The 25,054-nt window shown below is 29.7% G+C and overlaps 1 protein-coding gene across 2 annotated transcripts in view; it reads right to left on the reverse strand.

Annotated features, from left to right (window-relative positions):
* Window positions 1-25,054, reverse strand: part of ec (ubiquitin specific peptidase echinus) — a 161,365-nt gene that overhangs the window by 58,646 nt on the left and 77,665 nt on the right. Inside the window, exon 1 of one of the 2 annotated variants that reach the window (XM_036376361.2) lies at window positions 16,737-18,544. The exons of the other annotated variant lie outside the window; for it this stretch is intronic. Within the exon in view, the coding sequence (XP_036232254.2) occupies window positions 16,737-16,904 (168 nt within the window). The 5' untranslated portion in view covers window positions 16,905-18,544. Of the gene's footprint in view, window positions 1-16,736; window positions 18,545-25,054 lie in introns of those variants that run through there. 2 annotated transcript variants of the gene reach the window in all.

Consider the following 25,054-nt stretch of genomic DNA (forward strand, 5'->3'; position numbering starts at 1 on the left):
ATATAACCTTGATGCTTTGCTTCTCACGAATAATGCGGGATGATAGCCTTTGTTAAAAAGTATGAATCTGTATAAGGTTTACAAAGAGTTTTCTAATATGAAAAAAATCTATTTGTTGAGAAAAAAGGTAACTTTGAAGAAAAAACAATTCTAAAAGCCACAGTAATTTTATTTTAAGAAAAAGTCTAAATCAGCTCATTTTTATTAATGATTATTTAGTCATTATTAATTATTATCAAATGGTTTATTTTTAAAAATTATTTCATAAATATACTAACAAACTTATTCAAAGACAATATTTTTACAATATATAAAATGAATTAAGTAAAATCATTGTCGTTACAAAAAATATTGCAAATTTGTCAAAATTTTTTTTCCAAAAAACATTTTACAAAAAAGTGTCCAAATACATCAAAATTATTTACAATCAACATTTTACTGCTAATTCTCAAAAAGGCAAAGCAAATCGTTCATAACCTTATTTAAGTATAATGGGCCAGCATCTGACTCATACAAAGCCTGTGCTAATTACACACATTCGTTGCACCATTTTTGGCAGCTGGAAAAATTACCTTAAAAAGAATACAAGTTCGCTTGGTATTGACATACATACCTATGTAAATATGGCGTGTCGGCAATTCTCAAATGAATAGGTAGTGAAGCTCAGACATTTTGAGAATGGAAGTACAACTGTAGCACTGTATACAATTCTTATTGAAATGTGAAATTTATTTTTGAGATAATACCTGACTCGGGCAGAAAAAATCAGTAAAAAGGAAGACTTTAATTTCTAGTGAAAGCAAAGAATTATGGGATATGTATGTTGGATCAGGATAAAACATTCCACCGTCTAATGAATTCCAAGCTCGCAGCGAGGATTTTTTGAATGAGTTTTTGACCTTCAAGCACTTAAAGTGTCTTTCAGTTTTAACATCTCAAGGACTTTTAAGCTTAACTGATATATAAACAATTCTATAAGCAAGCATTTTAATATGAAAAGGAAGTTATTTGGTCTTTGAAGCCTTATAAAAGTTATTGATTGCCGAATGTGATATTGAGTCATACACTTCCACTCAAACTTTCTTAAATTAAATTTTTCAAACTAAAATTTTTATAACTATAACTAACACTAAAATAGCATGCTATTTTGTTTGGTAAAGAAACTGCTGTTGATATTTTTTCAATACATAAAATATTTCTAAAATGGTTTTGAAGAATTCTTACGAGTTGACAGCCTTCGAAAAAATATGTTTTCGAATCCGTTTCGACTAAGACGCATAGTCGGTTGTGGGAATGGGAACTGGTCAGGTAGTCAACTGGCTAAGCTGCCAGACAAAGTATTATATGTGTTAAGGTTATTGCTGAAAATTTCAATACTATAAATGTTATGAAGATTTTATCTCTAAATTATGTATATAATTCTATTATATATTTATTACTTATGATCCAAATCAATAATAAAATTATTTACTTTATATGACTTTGGATATATTTTTCCCCACCTATAACTAAAAATATTTAATGCCTTATAATGATTTTTTGTTAAGCAAAGAAAGCTACACAGAAATTAAAAAATTAAAGCTTTTAATATGACACCTGGAACACGAATAATAGTGAGGCAAATTCCCAATGCAAATAATCAAAAAATAACGTTTCCTTTTCTCGATGAATGCGATTTTCCAAGTGAAACTAAAACAAAAAACATTTTAAAAATCTAAAATTATATACCTTCGGTGTGAACTGAATATTTTTAATATAAATTTAATACATATTTTCAAAAACAATAGTTTCGTATTCATGGAATCCATTCTCTTGCTCTAAAATTTGGGAAATCAACTTTTCTGCATTGTATACTAAAGACTTAAACAACGAACTCGACACCTCAGACTTAGAAATAGTATTATAAAACATTATATTTTGCTTTAATGACGTTGAACAATCGCTTTAACTGATTGCAAATTAATAAATGATGACCAGTAGAGATCGTTAAATGAAGTGCGTGGTTATTTACAAACCGCCTACTGTTTGCAAACACAGCAAACAATAAAATTTTCCACAAATGCACTCAAAGCGAGACTTGTGTAGGTCTCAATAACCCACAACTAACTGACTTAAATTAAATCGGATTCATTAAAAGTAATATTTGCTTGAAAGAAACAAGGGCTTTATGAGCGTTTAATCGAATTTTGAAACAGAAAAACGACAGTGACAACAGAAACTTCACATTAAATCGAATATAAATTGAACATTTAACGTGGGTTTGTGGCGTCACACGCACTTCCGCCCATGCAGCGGCCGGCAACGGCCAAATGAACGCCAGCAGATGATAGCGACTAACAGCAGCAATGAAAATGCACAGCTGCAGCACACAAAAAATAAAAAATAAAATCAGAAATGCTAATAACGGAAAATAAATTTATGCCCGAGAGACAAAAATCAAATTATGATGAATTTTTCAATTCTGTTTCTTATTGTTGTTGTGTCATTTTATGGCGCTTAGCGGCAAGCGAAAATGAAAATCCGCCAACGCGACACTCAACTGACCAACCGGAAGGTAAATGACCAAACGATTTCAGTTTTTTGTCAACAGACATAATTTTTTTCTTTGCTTTTAAACCCAGCCGCTCTGTAAGCAAACTTAAATGTAGTAAAGCAAGCTCAAGTAGGCGTTTGTTGCATGTCGCGTTGAAAACGGTCCATAAAAATGTAATGAAAATATTAATTAACTCTTCAAAATGATTTTTTCTTAGTCGCGACTATCTGGGATACACACACACACATATTTATACACAAGCAAAGAGAATGTGTGGGCGCTGTGACAACAGAAAATGACAACAGAGCGCTGTTTGAAGTGGAAAACGGTAAAATATTTAATCCAAATAACAACAAATGTTAACTTCGTGCACATCAAAGCTATAATACCCTTCATAAATGCATTTAATATAGCATTAAAGGGTATAAAAAGATCTTTATCTTCATTATCATCGAACAGTTTGTGTGGCAGCTATATGCTTTAGTGGTTCAATCTGAATAATATATCCGGAGTTTGTAGCTTTGAAGATAATTCATATCAAATTTCGTGAAGATATCTTATCAAAACGAAATTTTCAAAAAAAACTGAGTAATTAGTTCGCATATATACAGACGGATATTTTGACGGCTAAATCGACTCTGCTCGTGACGCTGATCATTTATACATATACTTTATAGGGTCTCCAACGTTTCTTCCTCGGTGCTACAAGCTTCGTAGCAACCTCAATTAAATATAAATATAAACACACAAAAAAGGTTGATATTCCTCGCGCTCTCATCCACTTATCCTCTCTCCACCCCTTCACAATTATATTTTTATTAAATTTTCCGTTTCAATTTTTTCCGTATTAATGTGATTTCCATACAATTTATGCTAATTAAACGTTATGATATAATAAAATAAATGGTAGGCATTCAACTAGTCGTACCAACACGCAAACACACATACTTATGTCATACTAAATATAGCAATATACTTGTTGTTGTGTAAATAGTGCAGCAAAGCTGGCGGTGTGGTCAACGAAGCGTGACTAAACGTGTGCTAGCCCAACAACAGCAAAATAAAACAAAATTATTACCGACCGAAATCTAAATTTATAAATATGCAAACAGTCATTGGACTCAACAAAAATTACCGAGTGATTTATATCCGATGACTTTCGTTTTCATGTCGTGAAATATTTTCGCTTTTTATTAACAATAAATCACTGATAAGCGTTGGCAGGAAATCAGCGGTAGAGAAACAAAGCAGCAAACACGGAAGTGCGGGATTACAATCTTAGACACATACATATAAACATATATGGACATAGGTATATACACAAGGGCCGCTTGTAAGATTAGAATTATTTGTATTTGAAATGTTCGAAATGTCATGCTGCCACGTGCGAACGTGTCCTTTCCGGCATTGCTGCCATTATATGACTTTCAAGCCGCCGCCTGCGATAGTAGAGACTAGCTAGCTACGGCTTTATGAAGGTAAAGAACGCAGTCGGGCGCTTTAATTTCTTAGGCACGTACTTTGTGGCCCTGCTTAATAATCAATAGCACTATACATCGTGTATTTGTGGTATTTAAGGATTACTACAGCTATTTAGCAAAGTTCCAGCGGTATTTGATGCAGCGTGTGCCAACCGGAAACTTGCTATGTAATGTTATTAATATAAAATGACACGCGATAAAATTTTTTAGGCTAGGTTTAGTATCAATCATAAAAAAAAATTAAAACTATCTGCATTAGTTTGTTCAACATCATATTTTTCAAATTTCAAATTTTCTGAAGAATGATAAAACGATTTTTTATTTTTTTTTTTAATATTTAAACTCAAAAATGTTTCTAAAAATATTCACTTAAAAGACTGAGGTTCAAGTTTGTTGTACGTTTTGCATATTGGAGTAGCTTTTGGGAACAATCTATGCGTTTCAAAGGTGACTTTAGATATAAAAATTGCCGAATCTGCATCCAAAAATTTTAAAGGTCTGAAAATCTTCATTTTAGTTATACATAAATTTTCCTCCAATAATCTATTATCTAAGCAAATTAAAGTAAAATATTGTAATATAGATTTTTGTGATTTTTAATTCTATATTTCTTTAATACTTTTTTTTCCATTACTCATCAAAATCATCTATTAGAGCATAAAATTACGCACACCACGCAACTGCGTGTCAGATGAGACCGGTCTTCATTGGCGCTTTTGCCTTCATCACAATCATATCAATGACAATGAAATTTCAAAGAACAAATATATATACGAGTAAATGTAATGTGTTTACATAAAGTCTTATTGGCCTGCTACGAGGAAATGTAATCAGCTTATATTTTTATGACTTAAAGTAATATTATAATCGTTGGAGCAGAACACTATGGCGAAATTTAGAATAATAGAAGTGTTATATAATAGAGGAAACTAAAAGGGTAAATACGGTACAATTTTTTTCTTAAGAAAATAAGCAAGAAGGTGATGGAATTATGTATAAAAAGGTATTTGATTAAGAAAAAAAAATGAATTAATATTAGAAATGAAAAGAAACTATTAAAGAATAAATAAATAATAGAAAAAATTTTATGAATAATTAGCATTTAATATGGTTTAATGTAAAAATTTAATGTTAAGACAATTATGGCAAAACTATGTTTTAAAAAATTTTATTCGAAAATATATATATATATTTTTTAAGATATTTCAAACATAATTTTTTTTAATTTTTCAATAATCATAATAGCAGATTTAAATAGGAATAAATAAAAAAAAAATTTACATATTTCATAAATATATATTTTTATTGTTCAATAATCATAATACCAGACTTAAACTATAAATTTTTTAAATTGGTATATAACGTTAGAAAATTATTTAGATAAATATTTCGTAAGTTAAAAAATTTAAATTAAATAAAATTTATGTTGATATCAGAAAATAGTTCAACAAAATAAAATAGAGCAAAAATAAATTAAAATCTTATAAAAACTTAAATGTAATAATAATTTTTTATATGTATATTATTGTATCAAACACTAAAACTTCATGCAATTTCATTTATTGTAAAAAAATATAAAAATTATTAAAAATAAAAAAAATATAATACAATATAAAATTATTTTTTTTTAATGATTTCAGTCAAAAATATATTTAGGAAGTGTTGAAAGTTAGAAAAAAATAAAATAAAACTAAAGAAAACATATTTTGTAATAGTATTAATCAAAATTGAAAAAAATGTTAATGTTAAGGATTAAAAAAATATTTAAAAAAAATATCTTTTAAGGATTTAAGCCAAAAATGTATTTAGTAAGTACTGAATGTTAATAATAAAATAAAACAAAAAGGGAAATATTTTTTAAGCTTTCAAAATTACACATGAAAATGCTGCTTATGGCTTATGAATGAAAAGGGCACTAACATAAATATTTTACTAAGCTAGTTAAAAAAAAATTCAAGACACATTAATAAAAAATAAAAACAAAATCAACCCGAAATTTAAATTTTTTAATAAAAAACTGAACCAGTGTCAACTACACATGTGAGCTACATTCAAATAAATAACTTTAGTCATAACAATAAATCCAAATAACAAAACAAACAAACAAATATAGATTTAAGTCACGAACTTGCTGATAAAATTTCGACATTACACATTTTAACTTAAATATTTGCATATCAAATAATGCATAACTGAATAATAAGCTGATTTCCATACATACTTATCTCAAACCAAACAATTTCCCTTTTGAATTTTTCAATAATTTCATTTTCAATTTCTCAGCAAAAAAGAAGAGGAAGAGAAAAAGCTGCTCATTCCGCTATGTAAATCACTTAATTACGAGTATAAAGCAAGAGGTCCAAACTAGCATAAACCACCAGACAACTCGAAAATAATAGCACACACTTGTATTGGTTATAAGAAAATTCAGCTGATACAAATAACCGAGCGCATTGGAGGGCATTTGAGTTTTGTGAAAGTTTTCCCACTTAACGTCATAAGGCACAAATAAACAAAAACGTTCATACAGACATACAAAGAACAGCTTACGATAACTATAGTAGATATGTTTGTGGCAAAGAGTAAAACGTGGCAACAAGCAGACTTGCAGCCGGCAGCACTTGACAGCTTCAAGCGGATAGGAAACAGCCCAGCCACTGGCTTTGTTGGCGCAGCCAAGCTTTCGCTGTTGTTGGTGGTCAATAAAGCAGCAATACGCTGCGAGCTGGCTGAGCGCTGACCAATTTAGCTGTCGCAAATTGTTGGATTTTTTCATCTGGCCTTACAATACTAATACATATTAGTTATTAAGCTATTAAAGTAATTTTAAAAATTTGTAATATAAAAAAAAATATTTCTAATTTAATGAAAGCAAATTTTTTTATTATTATGCTGTTTTTAATGAAAAAAAGTTGATATCTGTTTCTATTTTATAGATTTATTAATAAAAATTGTTTTTTTTTTTCTAATATATATTTACCACAATTACCACTATTTGCATCCACGACGATCAGCAGATGTAACTGATAAATCCCAAAACGAAATTTACCATAATTGAAATGTTTTACAACAAAAATTTGCATAATAAGTTCCGATTGTTGGCGATTAAATCAAATTGCTTTATATAAAAACAAAAAAAATGCTTACACACCAAAATAGCATAGGCTGAATGCCAACAATGTGGTTACTATTTCGGCTCGGCTTTGAATATTTAATTGGGCGGCATTGGAAAAAATTAAAAAAAAAAACGAAAAGAACTACTAATCGACAGTTAACGATATACAAGTATTTTGTTGTTTTGGGCTTTTTTGGGCAAGTGTAGCACATAAATATGCACCTGTATATATGTTTATAGTTTATATAAATATTTATGCGAAAAATATGCCGCACATTTTACAAATATATTATGCGAATACATTTATTGAGAAATAATTTAATTTAAAAAAAATTATTTTTTATGTAAAGGCGCAAGCATATATATGTAAATACCGTTTAGAATAAAAGAAATCAGATTTTTGCTAAACGATATATTTTTCACATTACTCTAGCTTCTGCTCGTTTCGTTTAGTAACAGTAATATTATATTTCCGGTTTGGTTTCTTTATATTTGATAGAAATGTTTGATGAAGTTCAAGAAAAAATTTAGGTTTTGACATTTATAAAGATAAAAAGTAAAATGTCATTGAGAGAATACATAACTATAGTTATAAATTGACATTTTTTAATTAAAAGTACATATTATATATGTAGAGGTTTTTTTTAGTTTTTTGACCAGAAATATGTTGAAATTTTTTTTATTTCGTTCCAAAAACGATTCTCCGACAAAGCAATGGCTGTGGAGCCATTGGAGTCGATGATAGAGAGCACACCTTTTTCAAATGTCCACAATGCGATGATGAAAAACTCATACACTAACAATAGGTCAAATCGATAAGCACTTAGTGAAAGCATGGAAAAAATACTATATAAGAGGAGCTCTAAATTCAAATTTAAGCACTACCGGGTTGAGCGATGAAATGTTTTTAGTCCTAGGACAGATAACTGCTGGTTATGGTGAATTCTTTTTAAAGCCCTTATCCATCATATATAATATTTTATAAAAAAAAATCAATGTCGCTTGACCAACATCAGATGCCGTTTCAGAATTCTCACGACAGAAGTAAGAAAAATATAGAATATTGGAAGAGTGAAGGAAAAGTGTGGGTATCATATTCATCAGTACAACAAATGAATTGTACATTTAACATATGGAATAAGCTGTCCGCCCCACTAATGAGATCGGAGGGTTCTTGGGACTTTGGGCTCTTGACTCTATTCTTCGGTTACAAAAGAAATTTTGATAATAAAAAAACTGATTTCATAGAAATTCGTTGTTACATTGCCCAGTGTGAAATTTTTGCAAATATTTTTTTATGGTATCTGAGGTTTTGTAAATCTATAAAGACAATGCAACATTTTTTTATAAAATTTTGGTCCTTAATAAAATCTCTTATTTGCCTCGCAATAGGCGGAAGGAAATTAAAATTTTTTTAAGAAATCCCTAAACGCTTGATGATATTTACAAAAATTATAATCAATTATTGTTCGATTTAGAGTAAAGTAAAAATAAAATAAAAAAAAATAAAAATATTTTATTATAACAAAAAATAAGCCTAACTGTTTCAAATTTATTTTCGATAAAAGAAAAATTTTTTGATAATTTTTTTACGGCAAACATAAAAATTCGATAAATGTCATATCGCAAATAAACTTGGAATATAAAAAAATTATTGTCGGACTTGTGCTTACCTGCCTTTGAAAATTTTATAAAAATCCATGTCAAGTTTATTTTCGATAGAAATATATCGAAAATAAAAAAAGTATCGACAAAGTTTTTATAAAAGGCGGACAAGCAAAAATTCAACAACAATGTTTCACATATTTTAAATAATATTATCTAAAGAAAAATGCTCGCTGGTTACACATAACGCATGTATGTACTATGTAAACTCATATGTATGTAAGTAAATTCATAATAACAACAACTCGTACGCAACACGATTACAAACAACAAATAAACAACAAAATTATCAAAGCCATGCATATATTTAGCACACCAGTGTTATATGTTTGCCATGAGTTGATTAGGATTTTCCTGGCTCTGCACATTTTAGCGTATTCGCTTTCATTAGCACGGCGGCAAAAAGCCACAAAATAACAACAAAAGAGATACAAGAAAACGTATATAGAAATTTCCGCTTATTTGGACGTCACAAGAGCAGAGAGTGATAAATTAAGTGGGCATGCGTGCATAGGAAAAATGTTAACAATCTTTGAAGTACACAAACACTTACACACTTGTACACATATACATATGTATGCATATGCTTATACTGACACCTCAGTTTTTCCGAAGTGAGGGAAAAGCTGTCGTGGCTCGTTGACACCGAAAACAAGCAAACTTTTAAGATAACATTTCTCCTTGTATGTGTGTGCGTGTGTTTGCTCAAGCGCCATTTCGCTTCCCTGCTGTCTCACTGGAGGCACTCAGCCGCTGCGATCAATTAATTCTGCTGTAATTTTCATGCAACGCAATTTATTGAAATGCGCGTGTGAAATTTCGCTTTGCGGCTTTTTACGCCACCGACTTAGCTAAATGCAATTGCAAACTGTGGCAAGTCATTGCATAAGGTGGATAAATGTTAATGCAAAAACCACATATGCATGTACATATGTATATATATATATAAAATAAAATATAAATGTAAATCACAAATACAATAACAACGAAAAAATTAAATAAAAAGTAACAAAAAATAAATAAATAAAATAAATGCAAAAAATTATTTAAAAAATAATAATTATAGCATGCGAGAAAAAGTTTGCAAAAAAAAACTCTCAAGAAATATTTTTTTTTCAACACTCGCATTTTTTTGACACTTTTTTTTCTCACAGTGCACTCCAAGTGTTGCTAGCAAGTTAACAAGCTACTTTACGAGCTCAAAGCTGTTTACTTAACTATTTTTGGTTGCGCAAATGTTGCTAATTTTGTGCCCTTTATATGTTTTGTAAAGGCATACCTTGTAATAGCTTCACATATGCGTCAACAAAACCGAAAATTTTCTTGTCTTTTGGTTTTTGTAATTACTGTGGTTTACAAAACTCACGCACATGCTCACGAACACATAAATACCTCAGGTGTTGCAAGTAACCAAAAAATTTATTTCTCACTCATTTCATTCTGATCAACAGCAAACCTAACAACAATAACAACAATTTTGATATATGTTGCTTACCTTAATGACAGGCAATGCATTATTACGTCACGCATGCGCATTCATTGTTAGCGGATTAACAAGCAGAAGGACGAAGAATGCAGGAAAAGAGAAATAATTGAAACACAAAAAAGAAAAGAAAATGTGTAAAAGAATAAAAAAAGTAATAAGTGTGTGAGAGCAACTCAAGAAAATCTGTAAGACCTAGACTTTTTGTTGTATTTTTGATTTTCATATTTTGTTTTCAAAACAGACACTGTACTAAATGCTTTTATGTGGAAATTTTGTATTAGAAATTGCGTTAAATGTACGTGAGAGCCAATCAAGAGCAGACTTTACAGGCAGCTTGTTGGTAGCACTTGTAGAGATTTACTCCGCGAATCAAACGGCAGCAGTGGAGCAGCTGTCGTTAGGTGCTACGTAGCTGAAATTTTTACATTATTTTTTATGGATAACGGAGGAACACCTAAATACATGCGTGTGTGAGAAAACAGAAGATTTAGGCTCACTCCTAAGTAAAATAGTATAAAATTGAAAATAAAATTTATATAGAATAATACTTTATACTAACAAAAAATAAAGAAAACACGTTAACTTCGGTTGCACCGAATCTATAATACCCTTGATAGGATAGGATACAAAATTTTTTATGTTGATTTTGATCGATCAGTTTGTTTGGCATCTATATATCTATTAGTTGTCCAATATCGATGATTTCGACAAATGAGAAGTTTCTTGGGGAAAAAAGGGCGTGTGCTCAAAATCTGAGGGTCAAGTTAGCGTACAGATGAACAGATTCGTGGATAAATCGTGGTAAACTTAGGGTATATTCAGGGTTAATATATGATTATAAGTATATTATCTGCATGTGTGCCATAATGTTAAATATACAGAAAAAGCTTACAAATTTAAAATATCTTGTAATTATCAAATTTTTTATGTGCGTATATTCTGCGTATGTAAAAATTGTACTAAAATAAATAATAAAATTTTTTTTAAGAAATTATAAAGTATTATTTTATTTTTATAGGAAAGAGTTGTATTTTTTTATAATTATTTAGTTAACATTTGTAGTCTACCAAAATTTTTTCTAAATAAAATTGTGATATATTGTATAATTTGTTCAACCATCATAATTATTGTCACTGACCGCAAAAATTAAAACTTTATAATAGTTTCAAGTTATCAAGGATTATTTTCTAAATTAACCCAGTCAATGTTGGTAAGTGGAAACATACATATATCTAGTATGTTTTTAATAATTTAAAATTTAATGTTTAATAATTTATGACTAATTAGTAAATTTATTTACTTTTGGTATAAGTGACCTTATTTTTTTCGTTTATAATTATGTAGAATTATAAAAATTATTTTTATTAATTATGTTATATAAATAATTGCTAAGAAATATCAATTTAACTTTACCTAGATAATAAAATAAATGACACGCTAAGTTGTTTACTTAATAAATTAGCTTATTATTCTGTTTAAATATAAAAATAAAGAACCTTTCCTAACCAAAGCAACTAACAAAATAAATTAAAAAAAGAGCTAAGGCCAATCGCTAAAAAATCAAAGTCAAATGGGGCTTATAACATTTATAACAACAACGAAAAGTACACGAAATAACCATTGTACTACTCGGCAAATATAATATCTTGATTTTGAATCTATCTTGGCAACAAACACCAACTGATAATTGCTGCAAAATAATTATTCCAAGTCAAACGCAGCTGTCTTGCTCACAAACACACACATATTATAATATTATATATACACACACCCATACACACCAAAGGGGTTTTCTCATCAATTCGATTCGTGTTGCTTTTTTTCTTCTGTAATTGCACGGGTATGTGGTTGTTGCCGCTATGTGAATGTGTGACTCATAGTCCAACTAACTGAAGCATAAATGCCAGCACAGACGTGAAATGGTAGACTGCGCTCTAAGGCCTTATATATGTATATATACACTTTTGTATACATATAAACTTAAGTTTTTTATTATTCCATGGCAAAATATAGGCAAAAGATTAATAGCGAAGGTGAAAAATACTGTTTTTTGGTGTTATCGCTTCTGAATTTTTAAGCCTTCATAACTAACATACAGATTTTTTTTATTATTAAATAAAAATGAAAATAATATTTAGAAAAAATTCAAATAAAGTATTAATAAAATATAATGAATTAAATTAAATATTATATTTTTTAATTTTTTTAATTATAATTAAATTATATTATAATTTTTTTAATCAATATTAGTAATTTTTTGATCAACTATAAGATTTAAAGTCAACATTTAAAATAAACAAATTATAGTTTTTTTTTGAAAAATTACCATCAAATAATAATTTTAAAACCTAAATTAAGACATTTAAACTATTTTTGGCTTTTATAAAGTATTTTAAGACATTAAAGTATTTAAGACCGATAGTACAAAGTAAGGTTTTATTTCACTATATTTAGTAGTATACACTATATTTATGTTTGCAGACTTTGTTTAACACCTTTCATGTAAATTAAATACTTCAAAAAATTAAAAATGAACTTCAATTTTCGTAACTCATTCACTTTAATTGTTTAAAACGTTTCCAGCTAACAAGTTACATAGTATAAATATAAAAACACAGTCTAAAATAAAATTGTCAGCGGTAAGCCCATTACTTGCGACAAACTACACTTCCTCAAATGACTTGTCAAAAAAATGCTTAATCAAAAAAGCAACAAAAATATCAACCAGCACTCTTTGATGACAAGAAAATGGAAAACTTACAACTTTGACAAGACACATAAAATCGAGCGACTTTGAAATAGCAGTATGGGTATATATACTCAAGTAATAGTATACATAAATTTTTATAAATGCACATTTGTCTACATATTTGAGTATATAATGCTGCGGCAGGTAGGAAAATTTTAAAAAAATTGGTATAAATAAAATAAATAAATTTTTTTGATTTTTGATTTTATATGAATAAATAAATATAAAAATTTTGATTATTAAAAAATCTTCGTTAATATGTTTTTTTATTGAAAAACTAATAAAACACTAAATACTTTATTTTAACTTACATTCTTAAAAGTTTATTATAATAAAGTTGTAAAAGTATTCAATTATAGTAAAAAAAAAATTTTTTTAATAAAAATTTAATAATTTTAATAATCAAAATTTCAAAACGGAACAAATATAAAATCAATAAGAAAAAATTAACACTAAATGTTTAATATATAACTAAAAGATATAATTAATATTACTTAAATCAATAATAGATTTCGTAACTTAAAAGACACTACTTAGAATTATTTACGCAAATTTGAAAATAAAAATAATTTTTATTACAACAATATTTTAAATAAAATTTGTTTTTAAATTTAACTTTTTTTCTATATTATATTGAATAAATTAGTTACAAAACTTTTCAAATAGAAAAAAAAAATATTAAAAAAAAAATTTTGAAATAAAAACTATTTCATTTTATTTGAAATTATTTTTTCATATAAACATAAAAGAATTTTTAAAATATCAATCAAATGCCAGTCAAAACAAAGTCAACGGCTTGGAAAATGAACAACAACAATAACTTATAAAACACTTAGGTGTCAGCAGAAATTAAATTTAGCTACCACCGCAACTAGTTGTGAGGAAAATGCCCTAAAAACTGCTATACAACGAAAAATGCTATTAAAAAGTCCTCTAACGTCAACCACAAAATTTTCAAAATGAAAATGAAAAAAGAAAAACGAAGTCAAGCTAGCTTGTACCATATATGCATTTACACTCCATATGTATATATGTATTGTATATCTATAGTATATACTTACTAATATATGTACTTGTATAAGCAGTAGCGTAATTTGTGCATTACAAGCATTGTCGTCAACCAAAACAAAGCGCATGAAATACTCATACTTATATGCATACAGACTTAAGTAAAAAATAATGACAAGCCACCAACAAATCAGTCAAGCAGCAAGTCAGGCGACAACGGCAACTGTTGCAAGAACACTTGTTTGTGGCCGAAAGCAGTCATTAAATATACGAAATTACTTCTACAAACATATGTATGTATGTATGTATGTGTTTGTGGATCTTTAAAAAGCTTTCTACTAGTATTAATGAAAGAAATGCGCGTGACTTTTGCTGCTCATCAACAATTGTCACTGCTTTAAAATTCAGTGTGTGTTGAAATTTTCAACTATAAGTATTTAAATACAAAATTAAGAATTTGAGTCTATGTTTGTGTGTAGTTAGTGACTTGTGCACGTAAACAAAAACATAAATTGAGAATATAAAATATTTTCAAGCAAAACAAAATATGTTGAAGTAGAGGGGAAGTGGAGAATATATATATATATAATTGTATATAAACACAAAATGTCATTTATTTTGTTACAGTGTTGCTTCTAAACAACTTAGAAAATTACTAGCATAACAACAACAAAATACTAACAAGCAACATTAACCAACTTAGAAGCAGTTGGCATTTAATTCTTATTAAATAAAAGGCGCTCAATGAATTCAAGTTTCATTCAAGTTATAAAACAATGTAGTATATGAAACGCAAGGGGTAAACTCATTGAAACTAAGCCGCGAATAGAGTCATAGATCACATGTGAATGTGTGTGTGTGTTTGTGAAGTGTGACTTACATAAATTACAAGCAAGCAGGGGTGCAAGCTTTATGGCCAACAGCTATTCGGCTGACTTACACATACACATGTAGCTGTGTACAAACCTGTGTAGAGCTTTAAACGAAAAAAGTTGCATTCCGCGCATAATTATGTAAATTACATCGCAAGTGCTTACCCGCTGGCTACTCAATTAATAAGCGTTTATGCGCATTGACGCATGCGCACCGGTGCAATCTGTTTAAATTACAACAATTATATTGTTTGTGCTACATTCATATGCCAGTTATTTGTTTGCATGGTTGTTGTTCGTGTTTATAAAATATTTGCAAATATTTTATCTGGGAATTTCTAGTATGGATGAGTGGGCGATTCATTTCAATGGAATATTTTGATTAAATCGTAATATTTTATGCTCAATTTTATTTTTATGTTATTATTTTTTGAGTTGAAATATTTTTTTCAAAGATTTATACGGAGTCTTAGAGTTTTTAGCAATAAAATATTATTGTAGTAAGTAATATATTTTAATTATAAAAATAAGAACAAGAATTAAATATAAAATTTCAATTATAGTTAAATTTTTTACTATTTTATTATCTCATTCTATCCATTCTATGAAAATTATCGAAAATTTGCGATTATTTTATATAAATTCTATTTAAAAAATTAATGTATTTGCTATGGATTTAAAGGTGATGATGTCGAAAAAATGTAATAATAATGCATATCTACTTCACAAAAGTGTTAACTGCTAACTAATATTTTTTGAAAAGTTTATTGTTCAACTGTCAAACAACCGAAAAAAAATTTATTTTGATTTATTTCATTTTACTTATTATTATTTTAGTTCCATTAAATTGGAGTAAATATATGAAGCGCATAAAATGATCTATGCAATTTGATCAATGTTTTTCAGAATTATGAAACTTTTTTAACAGTAATCGGTGCTGAAAAGTTATCAAAATACCTATTAATTAAAAAAAATGTATAAATACGCCCCTTGAAAAGCAAAGAGCTGTTTTGAAATTACGTGTGATCTCTAACACTCCCCTTCACTAGTAAAAACTAATATTTTTGGAAAACTTTTAAAATTTCTTACTTATTTTCTCAGTAACTCAAGTTTGTCGCTTAAGTCTTAGGTTTAGGAACAAAATCTTTAAGCTGTAAAAAAGTATTGTATTGTAGAGTACAGTATTGTTGTTGTAATGTATTGAATGGTACTCTAACAGTCTCTATGTTTATAGTAATGCTCTTAGAATAAATAAAAAAATATTTTCTAAAAAAAATCTAGATAAACACTAAGCATAGCCTTAGTCGCCACAGTTCATTTCAATTTTTAAGACAAAATAAGTTTTCCAAAAATCGCTTTATTTTCTTATTACAAATTATTAAAATATTTATATATATTTTATATTATATTACAAAACATATTTTTGGGTGTTAAAAAAATAACATACAAAAAATTTGGTTTTAGGTTGTTTTAACTATATGAAAAATTTTTATACATGCTTTTGTTTTTGTTGTTGTAACTGAAACATTCCAAACCTCTACAAACTTTTAAAGACTCACACTCAAATTTACAAAAGAAAAAATATATTTTTGCATGTGTCTTAAAAAAACATTAAATTTTGAAAATTTATAAAAAACGAAAGAAAAAAGAAACCATCATACCAAAAAAATATATATAAAAACTATGGAGAATTCCTTTAACCATAAATATTAAATATGTGTCACCCAAATGCTTACAACTCAAAACACAAATTTCCACAATTTCTTCACAGCTAACATTACAAACAACCAAAAAAAAATTAAAAAAAAAGAAACAAAACCAACTCACCTTGCAGGTTTGAAAAAATGCGCCAACACTAGTTTTCGTATAGAAATCAGCATTATTTTTGGACGCTTTAGCGGGCAGCGTTTGCTGTTGTTGTTGAATGGCATTTTGTTGTTGTGTGGCAGCAAGCGGCGCATGCGGTGGCGCGGTTTTAATAGCAACAGTATCCATTTTTATAAGTTTTGGCAGTGATTTACTTGGAAAATATTATTTGTTACCTTCTTTTATTTTTTTAAATGTTTTTTTTTTAAGTTGTTTTTGTTAATATTGTTACAGTAGTGGACATTTTTGCATAAAATTTATTATATTGCAACACTTTCGCCAAGTTATGTGTTAAAATAATTGGCATATGTAATGCTTATGCAGCGTTTTTATGCCTGAATGCACACAAGTATTGGTTGTTGTTGTATGGATGTGTGTGTTAGGGTGTATTTGCACATATGCAGGCACTCACATAAGTATTAAGAATATTGATTGTATTTAGTTTTCAATACAGTATATTTGTTTTTGCTTTTAATATTTATTTTTATTGATACACACACTTGTTAGCTTCACAGGCCGACCCTTTTCTATATGTATATGTATGCATACATATGTTTATATGCAATATATGTACATATGAGCACACACTTGATGAGGGTTGTGCACCTTTTCTCAGCGCGTCTGCTTATCCTTATGTCCGTCCGTTTGCAAGTGGTCGGTGTGGCAAGTGTATCTTTTTCGCTTTGCGCAAAAAAAGCGAAGAACGCGCGTATATAAAAAAGCAAAAACAGAAACAAAAACAATTTCGGAACTACAGCACAACTGTTGTTGATTTACTTCCCTTCCGCTTTAGCTTTGTGCTTCTTCTTCGTGTTTGCACACTTTCGAGCGCAGCTTTCGACTTTTACACCTGTTCTTCGCTGTCCGGGTATATAATTTATATGTCTCGCCTGCGTATATGGTTACTAAGCAGGGAAACTTGAACTTGTGGTTGTTACTTTTGTTGCACTCATCGACTTTTCTACAATTTTATTTGCCTTTATTTGCTTTTATTTGTTTTTATGCACACTTTGTGTTGTTTTTTGCTCAAATTTTATATAGTTTAGGCAAATACCTATGTACATCATATGTCATTGCTTTAATATATATATGACAAAGAAGATCATCTTACTATGTTTTCAAAGCTTTTTTCTTTATGTTTTTCATTTGTTTTAAATACTATTTTGTTTTGTACGTGTTCTGCTCACTTCATAGCTGACATCAGGTGTCAAAAGTTGCACGTTGCTGGCTACAAGAAGTTCACAGCGTTAATTAACACTCAAAGTTAGACGCTCTCGAGCGCTCTTTTTATTTTATTTATCAATTTTAGTTGTGTCTCAGCACAGTTTTCGCAAGAACTGATGAGCATATAGCAGTAAAATATTAGTAATGCTCAAAAAACTAATCAACATTACTTCAATTCTAAGCACAATTACAATAACAAATACCTTTCCCGCTTCACTTGAGTTTTGATTTCACTAATCCACCGGATATATGAATTTAGTCAATACTTCTTTCTCAAAATCACTTCAACTAGTACTTTAGTATTCATACTCTCATGCACTTCATTTACTTTTTCTTCACACTCGAGCACATACACACGCACGCGCTGCTTTTCTAGCGCTCTTCTTCTTCTTCTTCTTCACAGCAAACATATAATTTCTCTAGTTAGTTTGTGCCACATATTTTTTTCCTCAGTTGTGATTTGTTTTTATTGCAATTGCCTTGCATTGTTGTTCTTCACTGGCGTTGTTGCTTCTGTTACTTGCGCCATCACGTCCACTACTCTTTACCGCATGCGATACACTGAATTTACCTGGCGTACAGGTAAACGAAAAATCCCTAATAGCAGCGCATGCAGTCGGTGGCTTGTCAGTGGCTGTGTGTGTAACGCCGTGCTTGTAAAGCAAACATTTTCGAACAACTGCTAAGAGCGCGGCTTACCTGCTCAAATAAACAATTGTTGCTGTTGGCATGTGAGCGGCGCGCTCTTTGCCTTAACTACCTGATATTCTAGCCAATTTGATAAGCTAAGCTGCTCTTGTGTTTTATAAGTCGGAGAGAGGGAAATTATGCTTCACTGCATATGCTTGAGTATATTTGTTGCCTACTTTCAGGTGTGTAAGTTGTTGAGTTTAAGTTAATAGATAAATGGAAGTTTAGCAAAAAAATGTTAATATTAACTGGCTTATGCTAGTTTGAAACTGTTACTGTTGAAATTATGTATTTTTGCTACAGCATAGCTGTTAATAGATTTCTCATAACAGCTTTACAGAATATAGTTAAATGTTTATCATACTGTTAGTTAATTACTTATATACAAAGGCAGTTAAATTTATGCTCATAAGTATAACTATTAACAGAAAATGTCAAAGCATCAAAAGAAAAAGAATGCTGTTAGTGGTTTAGCTTAAAACGGCAGTGATGTTAGTATAAAGAAGTTAACAGATTTGTCAGCGTAACATCATTAGTTTTTTCTAAATTCATGAAATTTATATAAATTTGTTAATTAATATTTTTGGGAAGGAGTAGACTATATTTTCAATGCTTAGTATTTTATAACTTGAAACTAATGAAAAATGTTCATAAAATAATATAGGCATCTAACAGTTGTATAGAAAATAGGATGAACTGTTGACATGCTTGTATTGACCAGGAGCCTATTTTGAAAGCAATAATAAAGTTTTTCGTATTAGTAGACGAGAAAGTGTAGTTTTTTTTGTTAGTTCGCGTCACAATCGATCAGATGTTGATAATATTGATTTTAGTTTTCAGAATTTACAGATTACACGAAGACTCTTATTTGATGCCAATATCGTAATAGTGAATTTATTTTATTGATTTCATAAAAAACAGCTGGCAACCCTTCTCAAGAATATTTCAAATAAATTTGGTTTGGTATACACGTTCGAATAATTCGCTCAATTATTCATTATTAATAATAAAAATTAAATAGGTGGCAACCCCACTAAAATACTTTACACTTTATATTTTCTTAAGTTTCTATAGTTTCAAATAATTTTTAACGGTTACAGATACAAGTAACTTGTATACTTTTTACGCACACTGAATTATACCAGAAAATTTATTCAAATCACCTTAGTCTTTACATATGGCGACGTCCAGCTTCCATAAAATATTAGGAAATTTCTGTGATTATAGTAGCTTAAATTGAGTTAAGGCCTTTTTTATGCATTCTATTTTAATTTTTCAACCTAATGTCAACCTTTCATAATTTTTTAACAAATCAGCCTCAACTTTTAATAAATGTGTAGCAGTTTTATAACTCGTGAATAATTCCTTTATCTGTTAACCACTTAAAGGTATACATTTATGTTATACTTAACAGAAAAAACGCAAAGTTAATTTAATTAACAGTGTTCAAACTGCAACAGCGGCTATTCTGTTTACCCGCTGTCTTCGAAAATTGTAAATTCTCACCTCACACGCCTGAAAGTATGTACTAAAGTTAACATATTAATTTCAAAGCCATGTTTTTGACTTAGCCTCACGTCTTTAAGCTACCAACACAACTTCACCGCATCGGACTAAGAGAAAACGGCGCAAAATATGCGCACAATTGAGCAAGGGATTTTTTGTCGTTATAAATGTTGTTTAAAGGGATATTTTTATAAAAAACATAAAAATAAAAACTATTGGCTTTTCGAAAACTGCACAAAAGCAGGTAAAACTTAAAGTTTTTATTCGCCACACTGTGCTTCATATAAAACCGGATTATGGAGTATTTTATGGTGGCCCATCAAAAAGGACTAAAAAACGCGGACGCGAAAGTTAAAAATAACGTTGGCATCAGCGATATTTTCAAGTCACGTACTATATGCTAAGGCAGATAAGAAATCGATTTAAAGTGAGGCACACATAAGGCTAAAGTGGCTTTTCGAGGAAAGCAATGAGGCAAACAAAGTAAAGGATTGAACAATATAATAAACATAAAACAATAAGAAAGGTAAAAGGGAATATATTTCATTGTTGCTGCAGATGTTTAAAGCAGGTTTGCAGGTATAAAATTATACAACTGAGACCCAAGAAACAGCAAATTATGATACTGGGCATAAAAATTATATTTAAAAAGTATATTTGTAGAATTGTATAGAAAAATATATTTTAAAAATTAAAAAAAAAATAGTTGGAATATACCAAAAAATGTATTCATAATTATAATAAATTAATATTGATTACGTATATATAATTTTTTTTTTCAAAAAAAATTTGATTATAACAATGTATGCTTTCCAACCTCAAACTTAAAAATTAATTTTTTTCGCGCCTACAATTCGGCACAACAATTCCCCCCAGCAGCGCCATTCGAACCTTCCGCCGAGCTTCAAACTTGAAAAGTAACGAACAAGCGACACATTCGTTTGGCGCGCGCTTAAACTCAAGAGCGCGCCTCAAGACACAAAATAAGTAAATCAAAACTAAAAACAACTGGAAACCTCAACTCAGCTGCAAAAGCAAAATAAAGCCAAGCGCTTATGTGTGGTATAACAACAAAAGCGCTTATGTGTGGTGCAAACGCGAATAAAATAACAAACAAGAGAACTGTCTCAACCCAGCTTAGCCGGTCACCAAAACAAAATGGCGGCTGTTGGGCTTGTTTGCTGTGGTTCTTCACACCGCACTGCTACGCTGCTTGCCTGACGCTCAACTCTTTCTTATTGTTTACCTGCCACTCATATAAGCAGATAGTGAACTAAAGTATACTGGTTTTTTGTTGTTGGCTACACACATATTTATATTTATATAGATATGCTTATTCTTCTTATTTTGTTGGCGCGTTGCACGTAGTAGACTCGAGTATCGAAGCAAACGTAGTAAAGTTGTAAGTATTGTAAATATATGTATGTATATATGAGTATATATTTATGTATGTGTATATGTGTGTAAAAATGTATAAAAATTTAAACTTATATACATACACTCGTATAAAGATTTATATGTGCGCGATGCAGTTTTAACTCGCTAAAAGTTGTACTCGAAGCACTTAAGTAACATTCATACATATAATATAAAAGCATAATATATATATAAATACGTTTATAAGTATATATACCTATATATATATCTATATATATGTCCGTGGAGCAACAGCGATCCGTTCACCTTTTGGCCAACACTAGATCTGGCATAAAATCGCTTTTACAGCATTAATTGCAACATATATGTATGTATGTACCTGTATATGTGTGGGTACTAAAAAGCGAATTCGCCAAGCTTTTATAAAATATCAATGTTTGTGTGTGTGTATGTTTATAGTAATAGTACCTACATAGTACTAGCAGAAATAGTGCCGCCATTAGCAGTGGTCGTTGCTGACGGAGCTGAAGGGTCGCTAATCTGTGCACTTCTCTGCCGCGCAGGAGCAACCGCCTCGCCACTCAACACCACCAGACGTTCGCTCGTTTTTAGCTACGCTCTGTGGTGGGTAGTTTGCGCTGTGATTGACTTTTTTCTGCATTTTAATTTCCCTCGCTTGCCTACATTTACTTGTGATTGCCTTTCTTTATTTTTATACGATGCAGCGGCTGCCAACTTCAGTTGCGCTTATCAACTTGCATTCTACTTTAGTCTTTTTTTTTTTTGTCTGTTGACTGTTGGCATTTTGTTGCTATTGTTGTTGGTAATCATCCAGTTGGCTTTGGTTTTTATTTACAATGATTTCTTCTTCTTTTTACCTTATGTTCTTTTATCACTTGGCCTGATGATGCGTGAAAACGCGCGAAATATCCACTTTGCAATTTTTAATTTAATTCTTGACATTTATATGTATGGGTGTATATAATATATGTATGCGTGTGTGTTCTATAGCGTATGCCTTCTGAATTTTAATCGAAATTATATATTTTGTAGTGAGAAAGATCCGCGTTTTTGTGGTGCCTCAATGTTAACCTGCTTCTCGCTTGAATTATTGCATAATATTTTATTATTATTTTTTCATGAAAGTTTTTATTTAACAAGAATTTTAAACAAAAATTTGAAGAATTTTTGATGTATATTATATTTACAAATATATTTGTGTGGAATAAGGAAAGGTTCTATTGACGCTTGGTCAACCAAAACTATGTACGCAAGTACTAGAAATATTTTAGTAAGTAAGTAGTAAGCAACTGATGGCGCTATTTTCTCAGCGTAAATAAAGAAATAACTTTCAGTAAAAACATTTATGTGAACCCAAGGAGGAAGCAGTAGTTTATATTCTTCCACCACTTATAAGATATGAGTTCTTACTGGACATTGTGCAATCGCCATTCATGCGATAAGGCCAAGAGCTTGTCTTGGAAGATCGTAAGGTGGAAACATGGAGGCATGTTCTCCTCTATTGTCCACCCTTTGCAAGACTGAGGGTAAAATATATTGGCAGTATTATTTCGGCGAACTAGGAGACATAGCCAAAGCACTTTCTCAATTTATGAAGCAGTAATGATCAGTTATAAAGAAGTTTAAAATATCACAACAGACCGGAGGTCTAAGCTATCCAAGTGATATCACTGTTGGAATCGACCTCATAAGCTTACCTACTTAACATAGTAAATATAATATTATTTAATAGTTTTTTGAACTTTATGTAAATAGTGTCCAAAATGTTTTAAACCCTCCGAAAGGCTAATTATTGTAATTGAAAGGAATTGCAATTACAAGACATTGGTAAAAACACTGTCAAGCTGTTGAAATCTATTGCCATCTATCACCAGTATAAAAATGGTACAAGATCATAGTATTACTTACTTAAGATCGACAACGATAATTTGTTGATTAATTTCGGTGCTACTTTTTATTCTTTCTCTTCCTAAATTTTTTAATATCAAATAATATATAATATATATATAATATCATATAATATATTTTCTCAAACAAATTATGAATGAAGGCATTTTCCATTCTTCTTGAGATAAACAATCTCCCCACATTATTTGAAAAGATTTTTTTTATTAGACTCTAAAAAACTTAGGATTGCGCATTAAGCACAGAATTTTTCGTGCAATTTTATATGAAAATTGCAAACAGAGTTTGAACCTACAAAAGGAAGGTGTAATATTGATATTTTCAATGAATCCACCACTGTTCTCAACTGAGTTTGGCTCAAAACCACCACCTCGTACTCTCAATTCCAACAGGATCGTGGTAAGCCCCATTATCCAAAGTAATTTCCCTGCATTACTGTGAACCAAGAATAATTTACGCTTCACCGAAGTATGGCTTTTCAATTTAAAAATTTTTTCTTTATAATTGTAAAACATAACTCAAATATTTTCAAGATATTAACACCACACATTCGTTCATTATGCTGATTGTATGAAACAAACGCGATGAACTCGTGCATCACAACACTGACAATTGGCACACCCGTAAATGTAGCGTAAAATATTTATGACAATTGATTTTAATTGTAAGCGCGACCATGGCATTTTTTCGCTAAATTACCAATTTTTTTTCCTAATTTTTCTATTTTATGTATCTACCTTTTATTAATTTTTTCCCCCATTGGTGATTTTTTCGCTACACAGCGATGATCATTTGTTTGCCTTGTCGTAAATTAACACTTGGGTACAACAACACACAGCAGCAATAGCAACAACAATATTGATAGAAATAGCAACAGCTAGTTTAGCAAACAAACTCGCGTCACACATGTGTGTATGTACGCACATATATATGTATCTGTGTCTGCAGAAAATTTAAATGAAGATGTTGCTAATAAAAATTGCAAACAACTCGGCGCAGGCCTGGCAGGCCTTACAGACACGGCTGAGCAACAGCAACGAGTGAAGTGAATAATAACGATTATATGAGTGTGTGCGTGTTTTAATAGCGGAGATCATACACACATACAAATAAGTTTATGATGATCACCTCGCTCACAAATGATCAACAGTGTGTGCGTCTGTTGCTTACAGGAGCACGGCGTGGAGATTTGTTAGCAAAGACATGTACCAGCAAAGTTAGAGACACAAAATTTAGTGTATGACTTTGCTAGCGTTGAGAAAATTAATAACACTATAAATTAAAATAAAAATTGAAAAACAAGAAATAATAATTAAAATTAATTAGAAATAAAAAAAAATCGAAAAAAAACAAAAATTAACAATAAATAAAATAATAATATTTTTAGTTTTTAAACATTTTATAATGTGCATACAAGTGAAATAAAATTATAATTTTAAACATTAATAACTTTTTTTCCTCAAAATAAAAAACAAAAAGTTCAAATCATCAATTTTAGAAACTGAGTAACTGCTTGTCTGAAAATTCTACAGTTCTCTTGACAACGTTATAAAATA

The sequence above is a fragment of the Bactrocera oleae genome, chromosome 5 (genome assembly GCF_042242935.1).
Source record: "Bactrocera oleae isolate idBacOlea1 chromosome 5, idBacOlea1, whole genome shotgun sequence".
Classification (NCBI taxonomy): domain Eukaryota; kingdom Metazoa; phylum Arthropoda; class Insecta; order Diptera; family Tephritidae; genus Bactrocera; species Bactrocera oleae.